General features: G+C 52.3%; 1 protein-coding gene across 3 annotated transcripts in view; it reads left to right on the forward strand.

Moving 5' to 3' along the window:
- Positions 1–21,539, forward strand: part of HRH2 (histamine receptor H2) — a 45,266-nt gene extending 23,727 nt beyond the window's left edge. For 2 of the 3 annotated variants that reach the window (XM_031437830.2, XM_031437829.2), the window contains exon 3: positions 18,683–21,539. In XM_031437830.2, coding sequence (XP_031293690.1) covers positions 18,683–18,851 — 169 coding nt within the window. In that variant the 3' untranslated portion in view covers positions 18,852–21,539. Of the gene's footprint in view, positions 1–6,775; positions 6,904–18,682 lie in introns of all 3 variants that reach the window. The other variant, XR_004131992.2, reaches the window with a different exon arrangement.
- Positions 21,540–23,063: the final 1,524 nt, after the last annotated feature.

Genomic DNA, 23,063 nt, shown 5'->3' on the forward strand with positions numbered 1-23,063 from the left:
CTGCCCCCAAGGTGCTGGCTGGAACATTACGGGTTGGAAATGCCTCATGAGCACTTTCCAAATCTCGTATTGTTCCTTCCCCCAAACAGAACTTTTTACCTCCATTCTAAAAGAGGCAAGTCCAGACTCAGAGAACTTGGCCAGGGTCACACAGCTGGGATGTGACTAGAGTTCCCTCGACTCCAGAACTTGTGGGCCCTTTTTTCTAGCTACCTGGTCCTTATAGTCAGGAACCCTAACTTTGAGACCCAACCCTGCCACTTACTTACTGGTCCTAAGTGTTCATCTGAACTGGCCAGGACAGCCCTCCAATGGCCATGCACTAATGCTGCCTCCTGCAGGTTTAGTCAGAGACCCCACTCGGCCCACATTCATTGAGCATCAGCTCTTACTTTGGGGGTGCTCCAGTGCGGGGAGGAAGGCAGAGCCTTGAAAGCCAGGCTTGGACATTGTAGTGTAGGTCTTAGGGGAAGATGGGAGGATTAGAAGCAAGGAGGGGGTAACCCAGGCACCTCTGTGCCTTGGAAAGAGGGCTCTGGTTGCCCCATAAGATGTGGACCACAAGGATAAGATGAGGACGTCAGTGAAGGGGAATGCAGCTCTGGTCCATGACAGAGGAGAGCAGAGAGGAGAGAACAGAGCAAAATCTAGGAGGCTATTGAAAAAACAAACAGACAAAAAGGCTTGGAGACCATTGACTCTCCAGGATGCAGGAAATGCAAGAGACAATGCCCTAGGATTCAGCCTCCAAAGAGATGCCCAGGCTGAACAGATAAACAGGATCAGAATGAGATTTAGATCAATTCACTGGTGACAAAGCCCATGCAAAGTATTAAGGGGAACCCCACCAAAGACTTGAATGGCCCCAGGGAGCTCGCCCGCGGGGAGGAGGGTTACAGGTGGGAGGGAGCCCCAGCTGTTGAGATGAGTAAATGAAAGGGTGCTGGCAGGACAGCAGACATGCGGGTGTTCAATATTACTTTCCTTTCTCTTCCCACAGACCATGCCTTTGCCCCCCCCCCCCAGAATGCTGGTCCGTGTGACAAACCCACTCATTCATTCATTCATTTATTCACTCATTCATTCCCTGATTCATTCATTTGCAAACATTTGTCAGCTTCCCATCCCATGCCGGGAACTGTGCTGAGTGCCAGGGATGTAGAGGTGACGTTTTCGGCATCTGCTGTGGTGCACTGGGATGGAAAGGCAACTGCCCAGCCCTGATCTCAGCTCTGCCCTCCTCGCTCTGTGGCTTGAGCGAGTCCCTGCCCATCTTGGGCCTCAGTTTCCTCATCTCGTAGAGGGTGAGGTCTGTCCTCAGGCAGCCTGTCCGGCTCACCTCCCAGAGTCGCCTGAAGTACACGTGAGCCAGGGGATGCAAACAGGTTTTAGGACCTGCAGTGGGGTACTTGTCTGCTCTCGAGTACTGAGCGTCAGACTCCAGAAAGGCTTGGATGGGCACTGCACACCCATCCGCTCTGGGTGCCAGTCCCTGTGGAGCACTTTGGGGCTGAAACTGACCAAATGGTCCCCTAGGCCTCGTGTAACTCTGGTCCTTGCATCGGCCAGGTGTGGAGTGTCCCCATGTAGACTTGGGTCCCGGACCCTCCCCCTCCACTGCTATGCTTCTGGAACAAGCTTCATGGCTCCTGCATCCAGCCTCCTCCTGGCCTTCCAGCCTCTAGGCTGTCTCCCTCACATCCACCCTCCAAGTCACCCAAAGGCGCCTCTCCAGAACGCCTGTCTGGAGGCTTCCGCGTCTGGCCCTGATCGCTAAGATGACCTTGTCCTTCCACGCTCCCTCACTCAGGAAGCAGCCTCTGGTACAAAGCTAATTTTGTTCACAAAGCAAACAAAGGGCAGAGCATGGCGGGTGTGGACTCTGCAGAAGGCAGTTACACATTCAGTCTAGTCATCAAACCACTTCCTACCGCTCTTACCTGTGCGACCTCAGGTTAATAGGCCACCTTGACCCCTAATCCTTAGGGAGACATCCAGCGAGCACTCACCTGCACCGACTAGGTGCCAGTTTCACGTTTGTCACTGTTTCTATGTATTAATCTTTCTGTGGCGGCATCCTTCACCCACCCCCGTGCTGGGTGCAAAGGGAGAGACAGCCAGCCCCCCACCCCACGCCATCACTCTCACCACCTGCAATTGCTCACAGGTGGAGGTGATGGTCTGGTTAAGGAGCAAACTGGTGATGGTTTGGTGCAGCACATGCCAAGGCTTGAAACCCAGTTCCTGAGGCCCCCAGAGGAGGCCGTGCCGGGAGCAGACCTCTGAGCTGAGCCTTAGATGCAGCTGGGAAAGACTCGTTCCTCCAGGGTGGTGCTGGACCCTTTAGACCCGTGGCCCCGTTTCATTCTCTACACCACCTTGTCAGGTAGCTGCTTGCTTAGTTTCCACTTTGCAGATGGGGAGACTGAGGCTCAGAGGAGTTAAGTAAATTGGTCAAAGGACACATGCTAGTGACTCTCCCGAAGCCAAGATCTGAGCAAAAACAGAAATAGCAGCCCCCGCTACTGACTGCCCTCTGGGGGCCAGACCACCAGCTCTTCTGACTGTTACGGCCACCCTGACCAGCAAGGCCAGCTGGGAGGCCGTGCCTGCCTGGGTCACACACAGCAGCTGCAGAGCAGAGAGGTTCGGCAGAGACGCATAGGGAACCAGCTGAAGGGCTTCACGCTATGGTTGTGGGTGTCGGGGTCCAGGAAGCCAAGAACAGCCAGAGGTTGATTTTCCAAAGGAGGCCACCAGGGCACCCAGGGACTCGTGTGGCCTCCACAAGGTTGGCTCCCAGCCCCCCTGATGACCGATAGTGTGTCCTTCCTGCTCCCCATCTGAGGACAAAAGCCAGCAATGACCTGACAAAGAGCCCTTATCACAACCAAGGAGGCGGGGGTGTCTGCCTGTGCCAAGAATTCCAAGGGACGGACCCTACCTGCCCTTGGCTGCTGGTGGTGGAGGTGAGGGGCGGGTGGGAGACAGTCAGCCCAGGAAAGAGTGGCAGAGCTGGCTGGTCCTCCCTTCCCGGAGGCCAGTCAGCAGCCACCGCCCCACCACCCCCTCCCGCCAGCAGGATGCTCTGTCTGCCCTGCCCTGACCCAGACTGGCCGTCACGTCTCCCCCTCTCTGATCCCAGGTGGCCAGCCTCACCCTCTCTGCTCCACTGACCCTACTCAGTAGGCCCACAGCTTCCACTAGACACAGGCCTGCATTAGGTTCCCAGGTGGGGCTCCTGTAACCAATGACCGTGAACCTGGTGACAGAAAACAACACAGATTCCTACCCTTACAGTCGAAGGGGTCAGAGGTCTGAGATCCAGGTGTTGGTAGGGCTGGTTCCGGAGGCTTCAGAGGACAATCCGTTTCCTTGGCTTTTCCAGCTGCCGGGGGCCACCCTCACTCCTTGGCTGGTGGCCTGGTCCTTGCCTCACCCCCACCTCTTGGTCACATCTCCATCCCCTCCTTTGTAGCCAAGTCTCCCTCTGCCTCCTTCTTTATTTATTTATTTTTTATTTTTTTTTAATTTCTTTTCCTTTTTTAAAAAGGAAAAGCTGCAGTTTTCTTTTTCTGGTGGGAGAGGTAATTAGGTTTATTTATTTAAATAGAGGTACTGGGGATTGAACCCAGGACCTCGTGCGTGTGCCAAGCACATTCTCTACCACTGAGCTACACCCTCCCTCTGCCTCCCTCATCTAATAAGGGCACTTGTCATTATGTTCAGGGCCCTCTGGGATATTCCAGGATAACCTACCCCTCCCAGATTCCTTAACGGAACCACATCTGCAAAGCCCTTTTCGCCATATAAAGTAACACTCCCAGTTTCCAGCGATGAGGATGCGGGTGTCTGGGGCCATGTTCAGCCCCTACAGGTCCCAGTTCCCTGAACTGGCATTAGAGGCCCTTCATGATTTGGTCCCTGACCACCTCCGGACACCATCCCCAGGCCCACGCCCACCCTCCAGCCCCACCCAAACAAGCCACTCAGAGTTCATTCATTCACTGGCACTCACCAAGGACCTGCCCGAAGCCGGCGCTGTTTGGGGGGCTAGCAGTGAGCAAAGCAGGGGTCTTCGTCCCTAAGGGAGGTTATTCCAAGGCCGTAGTTCTCAAAATGTGGGCCCCCGGCCAGCAGCCGGGGCTTCTGGAAGCAGCCCAAGTCCGTCTGCCCCCGAAGCCAGGCTCGTTCCATGCTGACATGCCGGACTTGAATTTAGCCCAGACTCAGAGCTAATCCCATAGCCCACAGATGGGGGAACTGAGGCAGGTGACCTCTCTGAGGCCCTCAGCAAGCTGGGCAGGGGCTAGGAGTAGACCCCGTCTCTCTGGATCCCTGCCTGGGCCTCTTGGGTCCTTTTCCCAGACCCTGGCTGGCCCTGCTAATCTCCCGAGGCAGGGGGACAAGATTCCCGGGGACCTGGAGTGTCGGCAGTCTCCCTCAGGGCGGGGCACTTCCTTGTTCCTGTGGAGCCCTGGTACCCATGGTGGTGATTCTCCCCAGGCCTGGAGGTTGGAGTCAGAGCTCAGGAAAGCCCTCAGGAGAAGATGCCCAAAGGGAGGCAAGGAGCCACAGCTGCCCCGCTCCTGCCAGGTCCTATCAGCTCTCTTCCCTCACAGGCCTCTGGCCAGCACTCCCAGGCCCCTTCCATCTGCCCTCCTTCCTTCTGCTGCCAGAGGGACCATTTCCTCCAGATGGGAACAGGCTTCTGCTCTGCCCCACAAGGTCCTGACCTACAAGGTCCTGCCCTGCCTGACTCTTGTCACTTCCCTGACCCCTCCCTCCCTCCGTCTGGGCCCCTCGGTCATCTCCCCAGGCCATGACTTGTCCCACCCCATGCACCCTCCTCTCAGCCTGGACAGTCTTCTTTCCCCTCCTGGCACCTCCCATCTGTTCTACTCCCCTAGACCGTAGCTCCCTGAGGGCAGGCCCACATCTGTATCCATCACTGCTTAACATCTAACACTCTGCCTGGAGCCCCAGTAATATCCATTGAGTGGATAAGTGAATGAATGAATGAATGAATGAATATCTTGTTCTAGGTCCCCAAGAGCCCCAAGAAGTGACTCACACCATCCCCCCTTTAGAGATCAGAGAAACGAGTTTCCCAGAGGAAAGTTCCAGGAAACTCCTGGGAGCTCAGAAATTCCTGGTTCCCTTTACTAACTTTGGCATCACCCCAGGCCTCCCTCCAAAGCGCAGTGTCAGCCTCGGGCCTCACAGTGGCCTCCGCAGCTCTGAATCACAGAGTCTGCTGGTGGAGGGAGCCTCGCCTCTACCCCCGCCCCCAGGAAAGGGGCAGGGATCCCCGGATGCAAATCCAGAGTTCAGGCAGCTGGGATGCGGTCCTCTGTGGCTCCAGCCCGCTGAGCCGAGCCGTGGGTTGGCCAGCGGTGGGAGGCCCCAGGGGGAGGGTGGGGCTGGCTTTATCTTTTGCTCCAAGTTCAATTTCTTCTGGCTGAGGAGATAAAAATTTGCATGATTGACGATGTACACATACTTCTTAAGAAGGAGCTGTTTGCTCAGAAAGAAAGTTTTGCATAATTTAGTCCTTCAAGAGCCCCAACTTCTTTGCTTGCATCATTTGGGCTCTAAAAGTCTAACTTTGTGGCTCATGGATTCCAGGATTTCTGAACGGGTCTTACTTAACAAGGACTCTTTGCAGAGGCGCCTGGAGCCGCTGCCCCCACCGCACCTCCCACCCGGGACCCTGGCTGCCCCCTGCACGCTGGCCTCCTGCTGGCTGCTGCTTGTCCCCTCTGCCCTCTGTACCTGGCGGTCACACCACAAGGCTCCTGGGGGGTTCTCCTGCTCCCGTGGGGAAGCTGGGGAGCCCGGTGTTTGAATCCTGGCCCCACCACTAGTAAGGGGTTGAGTGATGTTAGACAGGCCTTGGATAGTCTGAGCTGCAGTTTCCTTACCCAGAGAACTATGATAATTATCAGACCTCCCTTGCAGAGCAGTAAAAATAAAACCAGAATAAAGGAGGCGGGCACTGAGCACAGTTCCCTGCACGTAGCAGGGACTGGAACAGACGTGACCCTTCCTTCTCAGCCACCCCTCTCTTTCTCTTTTACTTTCTTCTCATTTTGTCTCTTTTCTATCATGTTCTTTCTTTTATGTAACAGGCGTACTGAGATATCCTTCACGCGCTCTGTGCATCATTCGTTTCAAGTGTACAAGTCACAGGTTTTTAGAATATTCACGGAGTCGTGCAGCCACCACCACAGTCCATTTAGAACATTTTCATCACCCCCAGAGAAATGTTGTAGCTTTCAGCTGTCGCCTCCCAACCCCGCATTCCCCAGACAGCCACTAATCTGCTTTCTATCTCTGTAGACTTGCCTCTTCTGGACATCTCAGATGACCCTTGGGCTTTTGCGGCTGGCTGTTCCACTTAGCGTAATGTTTTCCCAGTTCTTTCTTTATTTTCTGCCTCTTCTTCCTTCCTTGCTTTCTCCCCCTCTGTCGTGTGTTTTCTTTCCCTCCGGCTGTTTCTCCCTCCCCGCTCCCCTTTCCCCCCGTGGCTCCTTCACCGTGTGCTTGGGCTTTCTGGCAGCTCTTGGCCGTCGGGAGGCCCTGGGTGGGGAGTTCCAGGCGGGAGGCTGCATCCCGGACCCCCAGGCGGTCCACGTCCCTCCCGCCTGGCCTGCTCCGATGGGTTCCGAGCACCCGTTCGCAGCTCCTGCGGGGCCCGCACTCCAGCACCGCCGCGGGCAGAGCAGATGGGCTACAGCGAGGAATTAATCCTTTTCATCTTCTGTCTCTTCAGAGAGTTTGGGGAATGAGACCCCCTCCCAGCCCAGGAGAGGAAGTCAGGGAGAGAGGAGGTGGGAAGCCTTTTCCAGCCTCAAAAGTCAAGGAGAATAAATCGTGGCCCCCCCAGGAGTCACTTGAAAGGTAGAGAACCCCTCATTCCCCTCCGCCCTGGTGCCTGTGCCTTTGAAGCCGGCTGGAGGCCCCCGCTGGTGCCCGGCCATGCCCCTCCGTCCCTCTGGCTCTGCACAGACCCCTGCCCTTTCCCTTCCTTCCCTTCCGGTTCCTTCTGACGCACATCTGACAGGTCTGCCGCGGGGCTGCTTCCCCAGGGCTGTGATGAGGAGGGAAGGGGTTGCGTGCCTTCAGGACCCCCACTAGTAGCTCTGTACCCATAAGAAAAAGGTGAACACTCTGGGTAAACAAATTAGGAGAAGGCCCTTTCTCCAGGGGACCCAGCCCCGGGGCGCACAGCCCTGCAAGCAGGAGGAGGTTTGGATATCAGCCCTGAGACCGCGGGTGCAGAGACCAGCCTGCACAGCCGCCGGGAGGCCCCGCAAACCTTCCCGGCTCACAGGAGACGGCCAGGCGTAGGGCAGGGCTCGGCAAGCCTCTTCGGCCAAGGGCCAGATAGCAAATACATTAGGCTTTGTTATGTTCTCAGTCCCCACTGCTTAACCCTACTGGTGTAGTCCAGAAGTCGTCACAGACAATACAGAAATGGATGGGGGTGGCTGGTTTGCAGTCCAACTTTATTTATGGGCACCAAAATTTGAATTCCATATCATTTTTGCGAGTCACAAAATGTTATTCTGCTATTCTTTTTTTTTTTTTCCCCAACCATTTCTACAAAATAGATGGTGGGCTGGATTTGGCCCACAGGCCATCTAGTCTGCCAACCCCTGGTGCAGGGGAAAGAAAAGGGTGTCAGTTCCCGGCCCGGCACTTGCTGGCTTTGTGACTTTGGGCAGGTGGCTTGCCCTCTCTGAGCCTCAGCTTGCTTATCTGCAAAATGAGGATACAAATATCTCCCTGGGAGGACTGGATGAGGCTTAGCATCGATTTATGCAAAGCGCCTGATACAAGGTAGATGCTTGTAAGTGGTAGTCCCTTCCTCCCTTCCTTCCTCTCTTCCTTTCTTTTTTTCTTTCTCTGTTTTTTCCCCTGTGGCCCCTCTGTAAAGGAGCAGCTGAGAAGCCCAGGGCAGACTTTGTGGATGTGTGTATCAGTTGTGCCACTGAGTTGTTCAACTCAGGCCTTAACCCTGAGCCTCGTGTCTGTCCTGAAAATGGGGACTGTCTCAGGGGTCCAACACTAATCACACGTAAATACTTAACAAGAGAGAGCAGTTGGGCCAAACCCTCCACTGTGTTTGTGTCGAGAATCTTCTGCCAAGGGCAAGAAGGAACCTGTTTTTCAGACTAATGAAATCTCTCCGAGGGTGAAGGCAGATTCAGTGAAACGTGTCCTTGTCACGGCCTGAGCTTTGTGCGCCAGGGCCACGGGCAGACGGGGGTGCAGGCTGGGTGCAGGATGGGGCTTCTGGGAGATGGGGGACCCAGGTTTCTCACTGCCTCTGCCCTGGCTGGCTGTGTGGCCTTGAGAAGATCACGTCCCTCTCTGAGCCCCCGTTTCCTCATCTGTCAGAGAGAGCTAAAGCTTCTAGCAGCCGGTGCTGCTCCCGGGAAAACGTCAGTGAGTCACAGGGCTCTCTGTTTTGGGGTGATGCTGTGTGTTCATTAAACCTATAGCTGCTCTTTGTGGCTTTGTCAGGGGACAGGGATGGGGTGTGCCTGAGACCTGCTGGGCATTTTAGGGTGTCTGCAGCCACCCTGAGGCTCTCCTGGGGTGTGAGGACCATTTGCTCCCTGTCCAGAGACGGGCAGGGAGGAGGGGGAGTTTGTCCCACCTGCCAAAAAGTGGCAGGTGGCTCTCCTTGCCTGCATCTGATCTTACAGGAGGGTGCAGCCTTCGGGGAAGACCACAGGTTTTAGGACTCACTGGTCCGTGGATGAGTCACAGGCCTTCCTCATTCCACTGCATGTCACTGTCACCCTGGGACAGATACTCTGGGTGGGCGGCAGGGTGGTGCCGGGTGCCCAGAGGGTTCTAGGAACTTGTCTTTTCCTCACTGACTTGGGAAACGCAGAAAATTTATAAGGATTTTATTAGCATTGAAATGGAGCATTAAAATTGAATGTCAAAGAGAAACTCCATTCCTGTTTCATCTCACATGACCCCTGAAGGCACGCTCTGCCTGCCCTTTCTGTCTCCCGTGAGCAGATGTGGTCTTAATATCATAGCAACCAGAGCACCCACACGTGGAGTTCCTCAGCAGGTCTCTGTTTCAGGAGCTGCTGAGTCCTACTGATTCATTCATTCATTCATCCCTTAGCGCCACTTCCCCGCGGGAGGTAGGAGCAGGAGTGGAGGGGGCCGCTAACAGAGCTGTCGGATGAGCAGGGAGGGGATGAACCCAAAGCCTCATTGAAGGGGTGATGTCTCAGCTGACTCTGGAGGGACAAGCAGGAATTTTCTAAGCCAAAGGGCAGAGGTTGGAGGCACCATTCTCATCAGAGGAGTAGCCTGTGTGGACACTGGAGGTGGAGGAGGCGAGGAGGGGGAGGAGGGACCCACAGGCAGTGGTGGCCGTGGTCTGTTGAGAGAACGCTGGGGGCTGACCTCCCCATTTTGTTGGCCAGCTGACCGTGGGCAGGTACTTCCTTTTCTAAAACTTTGTCACCATCTGCAAAGTAGGACTGATCATTCCAGCCCCTCCCTCCCAGGGCAGGGGAGAGGACCAAGGGCATTAATGCCTGTGCTGGGGTGGAAGCTCAGGGCACAGGGCTGAGTCCACTCAGGTGCTCAGGTGTCAGGTTTTTGTTTCATTTTGCTCTGGGCGTCCACAGGCCACCATTTCACGGATGGCGGGAAAACGTATGTTTTCCAGGTCAGGGGATCGCAGTCACTTCCAGTTGTCAGCATGGTGACTTTGGAGTGTCTGAACAGCAGCCCCTGGCGGTTCACTGGTGGGGGAGGAGGTGCATGGGGAGCCTCAAGATTGACTGCAATGCTCCCCTATTGTTGTCTTGTGCCCTTGTCTCCACATTATTTTGACTATTTTCAGCAACCTTGTGATGAACATCTCCATGCGGAGAACATTTTGTTTCTTTCAGATTATGTCCCTAAAAACTGAATTTCTAGAACAAGAATGACTGGTGAAAGGGGAGGGATATTTTAGGCTTTTTGTTACAAGTTGCTTAATTGTTTGTTAGATTGGCTGGACGGGCTCTGGTGACGCCAGCCACATCTGAAGGCACCACTTCCTGGGAGCCACACCGGGGGAGGGTCCTGGAAATGTCGTGAGAGGGGCTGATCAAGGAAGAGGGTATAGTCGGCAAGGAGAAGGGGTCCCTGGCATTTAGGGATGGACAGAGGGGCAGGGAAGAGGGGAGAAGAGTCTTTGATGGGGCTGAGGACTAGCCCTCGGAGAGGCGAGCCTCCATCCAGGGCATGAGCTGTTCAGAGACTACAGAGCAAATTAAATCTCAAATCAAAAGGACCAGTCTGGGGATGCCAGGCCCTGAGCCCAGGATACAGTGCCGGACCAGGATGACCTGGGGCAAACGGCAGTCTTTGACCCTCAATTTCTTATCTATGAAATGGGCGTGACCCTTCGCCTGCCTCCCGGGGGTGGGATGGAATGAGTGATGGGAAGTGACTGTGAGAGTTGCCTCCAGTATGTGGGTTCTTTTCCCATGAGTACCCACTTGTGTGAGTTGGCAGGAGCTATGGGGTTGCCTTCGGTTTTAAAACGACATTCCAGAGTCTCAGGGAGAGGATTGCGCGAGCCAGCTAGTCTCCAATGGAGGTTCCTGGAGGGTGGGAGCAGCAAGCGCAGATCTCCTTGGGACTGGGGACATCTGAGCATGACCCAGATTCCACGTGTATTGGACAGGGAAGGCGGGCCGGGAATCTCCGTCTCTGCAGATGGGCCAAGCTGGGGTCTTTCAAGACCCCACCACTTATTTGCTGTGAGTTCCTGGGCAAGTGACTAAAGTTTTCTGGGCTCAGATTTCCTCATTCATTGGAAATAAGAGTATCAGAAGTCTATCGTCCGTGTCACATGGATAGTGTGGAAGTTCAGTGTTAAGCACCCTACCCGTGATGACTCTCATCATGTTATTATTCTGCCATCTTGGTCATGAAGCATTTAAAATATATATGATCGATAAAATGAGCAATGGCTTCTGCGCCACTCAGTGCTCCCCATGCACACCCACTGACACTCAGATGCACACAACCCCATGCACGCTCAGGCACTGGCACACACAATCTTGGGTGTTTACACACACACACACACACACACACACACACACACACACACACTCATACCCTGAGCTTTGAGACCAGCTACCCGGCCCTGACTATTAGCCCTCGGTCCTGCTCTGTTGTATTCATTTAGCCTGGCTCCCAGGAAGGAGCATGCTGCCATGGGAGGGGAGCAGACCTCGGAGTCAGCTGTGGATTCACATTTGAGCTTTGTTACTGAGTGACCCAGGGGCATCGCTTACTCGCCCAGAGCCTGGGTTTCCTGGTCTGTGAAATGGGACCCCTGCACTTGCTTTAGCGTGCAACTAACTAGAAAAAGGATGCCGAACAACCCCACGCGTGAGCGCTCAGTAAATGCGCCCTTGTCAATCAGTTGCTTTTCATTCAGGACAATTCACAGATGCCAGTTCTTTGCCAGGCCCCACGGGACTGCTGGAGTCACAGACAAGCCTCCCTTCGAGCTCTGGGTTGTGGTCCCAGGTTGTGACCCACCAGTGTTCCGGGGTGTGTGCCCTGGGAGGCTCCTAGTAAAGATCCCTTTCAGGAGCCTAAACCCTGACCCTCGCCATCTCTTTCCCATGCCAGGAGGTAAAAACAAAACGGGACAATTGTTTGTGGCTGTCACCTATTAACCAAGTCCCAGGGGGCTCTGCGAGTGCCTTTCTTGGATACATTTCACCTTATTTGGCATGAAAATGAACTTTGTTTTTGCAAAGCTCCTTCAGGAAGTCTTTGCCTTGCTCTTGAAGCTTGAAGGACAGAAGGAGAGTTCCGTCTATGGACTTACGACTGGGCGCCCATCATCTTGCCCTGGCCCTCCACACTTCAAAGCAGACGCTGGTGCTGGCAAACCTTCTGTGCTTACTTCCAGAAAATTATGAGAAGGCCACTAAAAGATCAAAAAGATCACTTTTCTCATGAGCGGAGGGTGGAAGTTTGGTCATTTCAGCCAAATTCTAGGTTAAGACTGGTTTGTGGTAGAAAACAAACTTCTGTGAAGATGTTACCAGTGTAAGTTTGTGTGTTTGATGCGCCTGAGGCCAAACAAACCGAAACGTTGGCATTTGGAGCAGAGAATGGTTTATTGCAGGGCCAAGCAAGGAGAATGGGTGGCTCCTCCTCAAAACACCCCAAACTTCCTGAAGGGTTTCAGCAAAGCATTTTTGAAGGCAAAGTGATGGAGGGGTGCCCCGGGGTATGTGATTGGCTAGTGCACAATTCTCTGATTGGTTGATGGTGATCAATCCTTTGGCGCCAGAAAGTCTGGGGGCCACGTGCTCATGATCATCAAGTAGTTCATTTCTTCCTTTCATTCCCTGGTGGTTTTAGCAGCTGAAAAGCTCAGGAAATAGGCATCAGATACTGGCATCTGGGTACATCAGATAGGAGCTCCAGCAGAGAGTATGGGGGAGGGGTCTGTCCCTGGAAGGCCCCCTAGGGTCCTGCTTAGTTACAAAGATAGCACCCCCAAGAGTGGGCTATAGGTAACTTGGCATCCTGAAATTTCCACCTCGTAGCTTATTTTAGGACAGCTGGAAATTAGAAGACACTCACCCCTGATTTTGGCAAAAGTTGAAGGGAAGGTGATGACACGTGGTGGGTTCTGTCTGGCTCCCAGGGCACTAGAGAGCCACTTCCCCTTTCTAAGCATCTCCACTTCCCTTTCCTCAAAAAGGAGAGCAGAACAGTAACCCAGTTCCCAGGATGTCAGAGAAACTGCCCATCTGGGGGGTGGCGGTCCTCCCAGGTGGTTGGCTGCGGGATTCGCGAAGGCCCGGGTTCAGCAATAAGCCGCGACTTCAATACAGAGTTCCTCAAGTTAATGGCTGTACCCATTGTGGGAAACAGATGGGGAGAGAGCAGAGGAGAATCTTCTGGAATCTCTAAACCTTTCACTTCCTCCTATCTCTTTTCATGGCTTCCACAACTTTGAACCTGGCTCATGACCATTTGTCAGATGAGGAAGTGGGATTCTGTAGGGAGGCGGAGTTGTCTGAGACCCAACAGCAGGGGAGTGAGGGAGCCTCAAACTGAGAACAGGACTCCTGGTTCCAAATCTCACATTTTTTGTTACTGAGTCCAAGCTTGCACTGCTCTCCACAGGGCAGACCAATAAATAGACAAGTTATTGGGGCAAGGAATAGTGACTTTATTCAAAAAGCCAGCAGACCAAGAAGATGGTGGACTGGTGTCCCAAAGAACCATCTTCCCCAAATTAAAAATTCAGGCTTCTTTTATACTAAAAGGGGGGGGGGGGTTTGGTTGTTGCAAACTTCTTGGTGTCAGAATCCTTTGTTCTTGCAGCTGCTCAGATAGATCAGGTCATGATGTTCCTGTAAATTTCCAATAAGACAAACACTATTTTCTGTTCTGCAACTCTTTATCTCTATATTTATGGAAAAGAGTTATACCTTTAAAGGTCAGAGCTTTGAGAATGGGCCATCCTGTGTATTTCAGGACATAGGCAACATTCGTAACTTGTAACAGAAGCAATAGGATACAAAGTTTAAATTAAAAGGAACAGCTCCAATATGAAGTCATATTTGTTCTTCCCTGTTACACTTTGTCCCAATCATCCTAGCATAGGGCTGGTGCTCAGGAGGTATTGGCTGAAGTGGTAAACATCCCTCACTGTCCTGCAGTTACTGCCCACAAGGCTCTTTGGGGCTAGTAGCAGTGGGAAGGTAAATATAGAAATAAAGCTAGAATGAGACACCACACATGGGGTAAGGGCTGCCCAGCAGCCAGGGAAAGGGCTTCTGCTTCCAATGATCTGTGAGCTTGGGAAGCTGGAAGACGGGAGAATCAAGATCTACAATGAGACGTACTAGGTTGTTCATTCATTAGCTCACACACTCTATTGAACACCTGCTATAAAGTTGGACGGTGGGGTGGATGAGGAAAGATACAACTCCTGCCTTTAGTCTGGGAGACAGACAGACAGGTAAATTGATGGTTAATCCAAGGAAGTAAGTGCCTCTGCAGAGGGGTTGTGGGAGCCGGGAGAGAATCAGTAATCCTGGGAGACCTCAGAGACAGCTGCCCAGAGGAGGTGATGCCTGAACGGAACCTTGAAATGGAAGTAGATGTTGCACAGCAAAGAAGAAAATAAAGGAATTCAAACAACGGGAATGACACGTGGAAAGGTGCAGATACGAGAAACAGCAGAGTAATGTGCTGTGGTGATTCTGTGTGATCATTTGTACTATAAGCCATAGAGGGTGATGGAAAGGGCACTGGCAGTCACTATGTAGTCCTGTGAGGTAGCTGTTATTCATATATTTCACAGATGAGAAAACCAGTGTTCAGAGAGGACCTGAGCAGGGCTTCTCATACAGAGTAGCGCTGAAACTGGGTCCTGACCCCTGGTGGCTGATCATATTATAGCATCCCCCATGTGGAAAGACTGAGATTCAGATTCAAAGAACATTTATTTAGGAATGTTGTTAGTCAGGACAGTGTTAACGGTCAGTAGTAAAAACCCAGTTAAAAGAGTCTGGGCTTGGTGGAGGTATAGAATTGGCTTATAGAACCGAAGAAACTAAGTGTAGCTTTAAGCTGGATTCAAGTGCTCAGACGCCGTCATAAATTTGTCTTTCTCCAGTTTTCAACCCAGTTTCACCCTGTGTTGCCTTCATTTTCAGTTAGTCTTGCCATGGTGCCACCAGCAGAACATCTTACCATCTTAGCAGCCCTCATGGAAAATACATCCCTCTCTTCCTGTTCCAACAGAAAATTCCAGGCTTAAGTTTGATTGGCTGGATTGGGTCATGTGTCTGCCTCTGTACCCAGACCCAGAGGCGGGCCAGTGAATAAGAGGTCAACCCCACTTCACCCACATGGACAAAGAGTGGGGAACTTTGGATCCCAAAGAAAAGTCAAGGTGCTATTACTCAGAGAAGGGGGGTTGATGATGGGAGGGTGGAAATGAGATGTTTACCATAAGCACTTACTGAGTGACAGACACTGTATTACGTGCTCTCCTGGAGCCCCATTAACACCTCCTAGCCTTAAGTGTCAGGGCTCAGGGACAATGTGTGCCATGGGGCCGTGAAGGGAGTCAAGGAATATTGAACCTACTAGTATCCCTAAATGTGTGTAATGTAATAGATTCTACAGAGTGTGGGAATCCAGCTTAGTCTCTCAACCCAGCGTACACTTGGTATGGATGGCAAGCTAGAAAAGGAGGAAGGGCTTCATGCCTGTGGACGTTATTAAGTTAAGTATGCATGGTAAAAAATTTTTATAAGGGGACTGACATTCCAGATGGTAAGAAGGAAAGAAAAGGCAGTTTAAAACAGAGCAAGAAAAGACAGAGGGGAATTTTATAAAAGATGGATCAAATATAAAACACAGGATCACGCTGAAGAAATTAGTCAACATACATTGGTAATCACTGTACCTGTAGGTAGGATAAGCTGATCAATTTTTTTTAAATGCAGATGGTTAGATTTGATGTTTTAAATCCAAAGAAATATTTTTACAAGAGCTAGACTTAAGGAAACAAAAATGTTGAAAGTATAAGGAAAGAAAAATAAAACATTCTGGACAAATGCCAACCAAAAGAAATCTAAGTAGCTATATTAATAGTAGACAAAGTGAACTGTAAGCAAAAAGTATTACTGAAAATAAAGCTGGCCACCATATTTTCAAAAAAAGACTCAATTCACTGGAAAAACTCTAAACTTGTATGTACCAAATAAACTTGCTTCAAAAAGTAAAACTGATGAAGTATAATTGACAGAACTACAAAGAGTAATTAATCATTAACATCATAAACAAACAGTATTAAGAATGAAAGGGAATATTAATATAGATTTTGCAGCAATTAAGAAAGATAATAAGAACATTGTGATCAGTTTTATGCCAAAAACAAGGGAAAACTCAGATGCAGTCAACAAATGCCTAGCAAAGCGGAACTTGCCAAAACTGACTTGGGAAGAAACAGAAAACCTAAAGGGTCCTATAACCATTAAAAATAAATAAAATGGACGAAGCACCAGTGCTGCTTGGTTTTGCCAATGAGTTCTACCAAACACTCAAGGAACAGATCCTTCCAGTCCTCCACAAAATCCTTCACAGGAGAGAAAAAGGGAAAACACTCCTATTTATATGATGAGACCAGAATAGTGTAGATTCAAAAATAAGTATGAGAAGGGAGATGATAAAAATGAGAAACAACTCAGTGTCCATCAACCGGTGAACGGATAAATAAACTGGAGTACCTTCCATGGTAGGACACTTTATGTCAACGAACGTGAGCTGCAGATACGTGTATCAACACAGTTTAATCTCAAAAACATAATGTGAACCAGCAACTAAAACAAGGAAGCTACAGGGGGAAAAAAATCTTAAAACATGAGCTCATTTATATAAAAATAAAACGCAGGCAGAATAATACAATATATTGTTTAGGGACACATACATATTTGCTGAAACAAGTCCGATCCTGGTAAATTCTGTTTCTTAACCTAGAGGTGGTTACACTGGTGTCCATTCATATTCTTTAGTATTTTAAGCCACGCATATGTGGTTTTTGATGTAGTCTCTCTGATGTCTTTCATTTAAAAATACTTAATGACAGCATCGACATGTAGCAGAGAGATGTCTGAGAAGGGGGGGTGCCTGAGATGTTTATTTTCTTTGTTTTGTTGGTCTGTATGTTCTGAATTTTTTACTAAGCACATGTGATACTTCCATAATAATACTATTTCAAGTGATTTTTAGAAGAAGGGAAGTCGGTATTTCCTAGCCTAGGGCTAGCTTTTCTTCACTAATTTCACTAATTTCAGCGCAAGTCATTTTATCAGACTTCCATCTGGAGTGACAATCCAAGGGTAGCTACCTGCCTGCTCGGTCAAATATGTACACTGCTGGCACGGAGAAGGACCGGAGCCTCTGACGTGCCCGGGCTGCGACCTTGAGGTCCAGGTGAGGGTGGGGATTCTGGGGAGGGAGGCGCTGGCCAAACCCACAGGGGGAGCATTGTCTCAGCCAGAACGTAACACGCTTCGGCATTGGCTGTGGCTGCTGGCTGTGTCCTTGTTCACAAAGACCTACAAAGTCAGGCACCCAAATCTGCATCTCCCATCTGATAGACTCTTCAGGGGAAGCACAAGGCTCTTTCCTCTCTCCGCGGAGAAATAAGCTTGAGTCTTCTGGTGGCCAGATGACCTTAGCAGATGAGCAGAGGCCAGACACGAGCTTCACGGGACACCCAGAGGACCCGCGATGGGTCTCAGGACCACGTGAGGGGTGGCTCCTCTCTTGAAGCTGGAAGAGGAAAGCTACCACTCCAGTCTAGACAGGGAAGTGAGAAACTAGGTAGCGTCTGTGGTCTTAGAACTGAAGCCAGATTTTGTCCTGTCATGGAGATGACCTGGGGCAGAGTTCCCAGGGACAGCATGCGGTGCTCAGCTTTTCCCGCTTTGTGGCAACGGTGAGCGGGAATGGGCGGGGCTCACCACAACACTTCCCAAGCCACAGCTGCTTGCAAACCCCGTTCCCCATGCAACCCATTTGCATTCTGTGCGCTTAAATCTCTACACCACCTGGCTGTTTTCACTGAAATACATTTATAAGAAAACTTTATATCATCACCATAAATGGAAATGCAGTATCACTCGTGGCAAATGGAAAACACTTCTGAACACAAATACACTGACACAAAGCCATGCCATCCAAGTCTGGTCAGATCCCATTGCCTGATTAAAGCTCTGAGCCTGCTCCCACTCCCAGATATAAAGGCAGACTTGCATGCTGGATGCTGAAAACACAGGTGCACCACGCTGCCTTTCCCTCTGACCTCAGAAAGGCTTGAGAAAAAAAAAAAAAAAACAATAAAAGAACTCTCACTCACTGAAAGTAGTAGAAGAGGAAAGCAGGTCAACCATCCACATCTTAAGCAGAGGCAACAGGGCAGAGAATTCTGTATACTTAGAAGTGGGAGGGAACTTCATCTCTCTGAAAATATATGTCAAACACTAGGCGTTTGGCTAACTTACCTTCAGTGACCTTCAAGCAGACTGACTCAACAGCCATTAACTTGAGGACCTACTATGTGCCGGCCACATGGTAGGGGTTTGAAAGGCAAGCGCCATGTCTTCAGGGACCACACCTTCTCATGGAGAGACAGGCGTGTTCACAACTGGTATTAATGCAGGGCTGAATAAATCTTTGTATCGTCTTCTCCCAGGCTTCCCCCAACTGATGCGAAACACAATGTAGATGTTCAGGAATCGTTTAATTAAGACTCAGAAATAGCAAATGTTAATTGGGCTCCTACTATGAGCCAGGCAATGTGTGGGATACTTTTAAACATATCTTATAAACTTAATCCTCTTAAGAATTGGAAGGGTGGTTATTTTTACCTCCATTTAAGGATCAGAGAGGTTAAGTAACTTGACCAAGGGCACACAGCATGTTAGAAGTTGACTGGGGATTTAAAAGCATCTCCCAAATACTCCCCTTGTGGGGTGAGGGAAGAAGTCCTTATTGCACGTGGGTGGTCCCCTGTCCCATCCCGCCGCACCTTTCCCAGGGCCTTGCTCAGTGGTCACCCCAGCCCTGACCTGCATTTGTGTCTCCCCAGGAGGCCGGCGCTGTCCTGCACCACGTGCTCAAGCAACCTTCTGAGCTGCTGCAAGAGCCTGTGGGGAATTAGGCTCCTCCAGAGACATGTGGGAGGCCCCTCGGAAGAGCAGCTGGGGGAGCCGCTGTCCAAGGAGCCCCCAAGAACGCTGCCTTCCGAGGCTGTCTAGCCTCGGCCCCAGGACACTGAACTTACTGCTCCTGGTCACCAACATTTGACTCCTGGAGCCACTAAGGACCCAGCAGCCCCCAAAACCATGGAGGACACACCCTGGCATGAGTCTGGGGACTCCCGGAGCACACGATGGGCGCTGGGGTCCTCCGGCCCGGGGTGGAGCAGCCTGTTCTGCGCTCAGCCTCCCCTGGGTCCAGGTCTGCTGAATCCCGCGGGTTCAGAGCTCACATTGGTGCTGGCCCTGGGTCATGAACAGAGACGCGGGGCTTTCGGGGTTGTGTGCACGGGCGTGTGCTCGGATGTGCGTGCGCAGGAGCACACGTGCCCTCTGAGCACGGCCGAGGGTGTTGCCATAAAGAGTTAGCCTCTCACTCCCTCGCGGGTTCTGTGGGATGAAGGGGAGGAAGGGAGGGGGAGACAAAGGAAGGGAAGGGCATTAGCCTTTAATGAACACCTGCCGTGTGCCAGGTACGCCCTCTGCATGAGCACACATAGTCCTTACCATGTGCGGCAGGGATCACTTTATAGGGAAACTGAGGCTCAGAGAAATACGGGGCCGTCCCTAAGGCCACTCAGCTAGAAAGTGTGCCTGGCACGAGGGAGGCACTTGAGAAACTGTTGTTGAAGGAAGGAAGGAACGAACGAACGAACGAAGAAATGGACAGACAGGATGATGGGTGGAAAACCAGGCTTCAAGCCCATGCTCTTAACATGACATTAAAATGGCCTCTCAAGAGAGGCCACGATATTTGCTTGACTCAGGTGACCCTCTCGCTCTCACCGCCCAGACCCGGAGCCTGGGGCTGGGAGGGTCCCTTCATGCTGCAGTACAGATCCTCTCTGGTGCTTTCCATCCACAAGGAGTGGCGTGGGGCAGGCCTGCTGGGGAAAGTGTGCGGGCAGCAGGGAGGGACAGGTGGCAGCTGGAAGGGGGCACGAGAGGCGTGGGTGGGGAAGTTGGCCCCCAGCGCCCTCTGCTGGATGCGTGATGTTGGGCGCCGCAGGGAGCGCCCCTGAGCAGCTCTTTATTCCTCTGTGGGCGGGTGCGCTCCCCTTTCCCATCTACGGGGGTGGTGGAGAGACCCAAGGAGGTGGAGGAGATGACAGCCCCGGAGACATGAGGGTGTCCATGGGCCCCCCTTGTCGACCACTGCCCCTCCCTGAGTCCACTCTTCCCTTGGTTCCAAGACCCCCTCGTGGTGGCCTCCTCCCCGCCCACCTGTACCTCTTCAGTGGCTCTTGCCGCCCACCTCCTCTCCCCAGCCATCAACGCGGCCGTTCCGAGGCTCGGTCCTGAGCCTCGTCCTCTCACTGCCACTTCTTGCCCTCTGCGGCCACGTCTACACTCTCGCATCTGAAGTTACAGGAGACTCACCTCTCAGGAGGTGACTCAGATCTGTACCTGGAGCCCAGGCTCCTTTGGGACGCTTTCGACCCACTCTCGACCTCACTGTTAGCAGGTCCACAGCTGCAGCTTGGCCGTCTCCCTGCACCTGCTCCGCTCCTGAGGTCCCGCTCCTCAGACAGAAGCCCTGCCACTGGCTTCAAAGGCTGAGGGTCAGTTTTGACATCGCCCTTCTCCTGGCTCCTCATGATCCATCCTCTCGAGTCCAAGCTCCCACAAGTACCCACCGTTTACCTGGTTCTTTCCGGCTGCTCTGTCTTCACTCGGTCCCACTGCCATCCCCTCTGTCAGGACAATTCAAACAGCTTCATGACACCTCCCTGTGCTCCCCACTGGCCTCTTTCCCGTCTGGTCTCCACCCAGCAGCCACTGTGCGCTGTGCGGTGCAAACCCAGGGAGAAACCCATCTTCCACGTGGCCCACAGGTCCCACGTGGTCGGCCCGATGTGTCCCTCCAGCCTCCACTGGCCCCACACCCCCTCCGTCTCTTCACCCCACCCTGCTGGCCTTCTCCTTTGGTTTGTTTACCTCCCTGCTCCCTCCAGCAGCCAGGCCACACGTAGAGCTCTTTCCATGCCTTGGAATGCTCATCCTGCCCTTTCTGCCACGGGATCGCAGCTGAACCATCACTTCTTGAGGGAGCCTTCCTTGACCCTCCCTGTTGGGTCAGGCCTCCCCACACACATCCCCAGAGCCGTCTTCAGAACCATGGGCATGGCTGTCATTTATAGTCATCTGTGTGATTCCTGCCCTGTCTGTCTCCCCCACTCAGGAGGTCGTGAGTCCTGCCTGTATCTGTTGACCTTTGTCTGTCTAGCCCCTGGAAGACTGTTCAGTCTACAGAGTAGGAGCTTTAAGCAGCTTATCTGCCAACATACACCTGAAGGCACGATTTGCCCCCATGCCCTCCCCAGAGATGCTCAGTCTCTTGGCTTAATTCCTTCCCGAAACTCCAGAATCCCCTCCTTGGAAGTTTTCCTAAGAGTCTGAGACAGGTAGGTCTCCAAGTCATGGCCAAGTAGTTAGAGCACAAGACTAGCCTAGCTGATCACGCTCAGCAGGTCAGGGCAGAGGTCAGGATTCCCGCGTGCCACCTGCCACGGCAGGGACTCCTTCAGGTCTGTCTCTGAGCCCTGCCCTGCCTTCCTGGAGGCCTCCTGAAGCCCCGACTGGCTGCAGAAGTGGGGCGCATGCTGCTAGAAGAGGAGCGTCTGCGGTGGGCCCCCAAATCCGTGTTGCGTGTCACCATCGTGTTCCAATAAAGCTATCAAAACAGATGCTGCCTTGAGGGTTTCGTTTTTCACTTCCTGGTGAGGAAATGCTCTCCGAACTTCATCATCCGGCGTGTCTCGGTTTAGAAAAAGAACTATGATAAAATGTTGGGGTAAAGGCCAACTTGGAAACTGCCTTAAAAAGTGAAAGCGTTCTCAGGAAACTAGGTCTCACCTTGAAACATCCGATTGGAAATGAGGGACAGACTGATGGGAAGGATCAGGCCTTCGTCCTGCTCACCTGGTGAGCCAGGTACTCGCTCGGCCCTCAGCAAGCGTTTGTGGAATGGAATATTTCTGAAATTGTCAGATCCGGAGATGCCTTTGTTAGGTGGGAGGAAAAGACATCTTTAAAATGGAAAACTTGTCCATTGAGGAAAGTCCAGTCAAAGAGGAGGTGGGTGAGGTGTAAGTGAAAAGACCACGTCAAAGAAAATATTCGCAGATTCGGTGCAAGGACGGAATCCCAGAGGCACCCGGAAAGGGTTTGGAAGATGGAGGGAGGGAGCTGACCAGAGTCGAGGTCGCTGTGTGACAACTGCAGTGTCGGCAGTGAGCCGTGTCCCGGGGTGGGAGGAGGGGCTGGGGGAGGCTGTGGAGTCCTGAACTCGGAGCCTCCCCGAGGGATGCACAGAGACACACTTGGGTGTTTCCACAGGAGGCAGGGAGGAGACGTGAGTCGTCAGGAGCAAAGCTTACCGGAACTGACCTGCCCGAGACGGGAGGTCCCTGTTTCGGGGCCAAGAAGGCGAAGCATGTTCAGGGATACCCGGGGAAGATGAAAGCAGCATTCAGATGGAGTCACTAGGTGATGTCAAGCAGTTCTATGCAGATGGTTTTAAAAGGACAGGGAACTGTCCCCCTGAATGACTACAGTGCACGCAGTGAATACTGGGCTACTTCATAGGCAACCAGCTAGGGCTGGAAGCCCGGGGACCGCAATTCCTGAGAATCCCGTCCCAATAGGTTTAGATTCCACCAGTGAGAGGCGGGGGGAGAAGCAAAGCCATTGTCGCTAAGTAGGCCAAGGGGAGGGGGTGGGAGGAGGGGAAGGGGGCCAGAGAGGCTAGGAGGGGCTGCTGCGGGCGTCCTGGAGCGGATCAGGCCGGGAGGGGGCTGCATCAGGGAACACTATCTCATCCTGGGAGGAATGGCTTTGAAAGGCCTCTAACAAGAGGGGACTAACCTGATGAGAGCTGGGCTCTGGCAAGCTCATTTGGAGTCCAGTTTGGAGAAATATACTGAGGGAGTGAGAGGGCAGAAGCTGGGTGATCAGGGCAGCCCCACTGCCGGGGAGGGTAGACCGTCGTGTCCTATTAGGATCAATTCCAGACCCCAGGCAGGCTGACTCAGGCTCCGTGCGGGGAACCCAAAGGCATCAGACCCTTCCCGCCCTCCAGAGAGACGGGCTGATAGCGAGACATTACCAGGGAATCCGAGAAGGAATGGGACTTGGGGGGCAGTGCCAGGGACACCCAGGGAGGAAAGTGTGTGTGTGTGTGTGTGTGTGTAAGGATACAGGTCAAGACAA

Source organism: Camelus dromedarius, chromosome 27 (genome assembly GCF_036321535.1).
Source record: "Camelus dromedarius isolate mCamDro1 chromosome 27, mCamDro1.pat, whole genome shotgun sequence".
NCBI classification, from domain to species: domain Eukaryota; kingdom Metazoa; phylum Chordata; class Mammalia; order Artiodactyla; family Camelidae; genus Camelus; species Camelus dromedarius.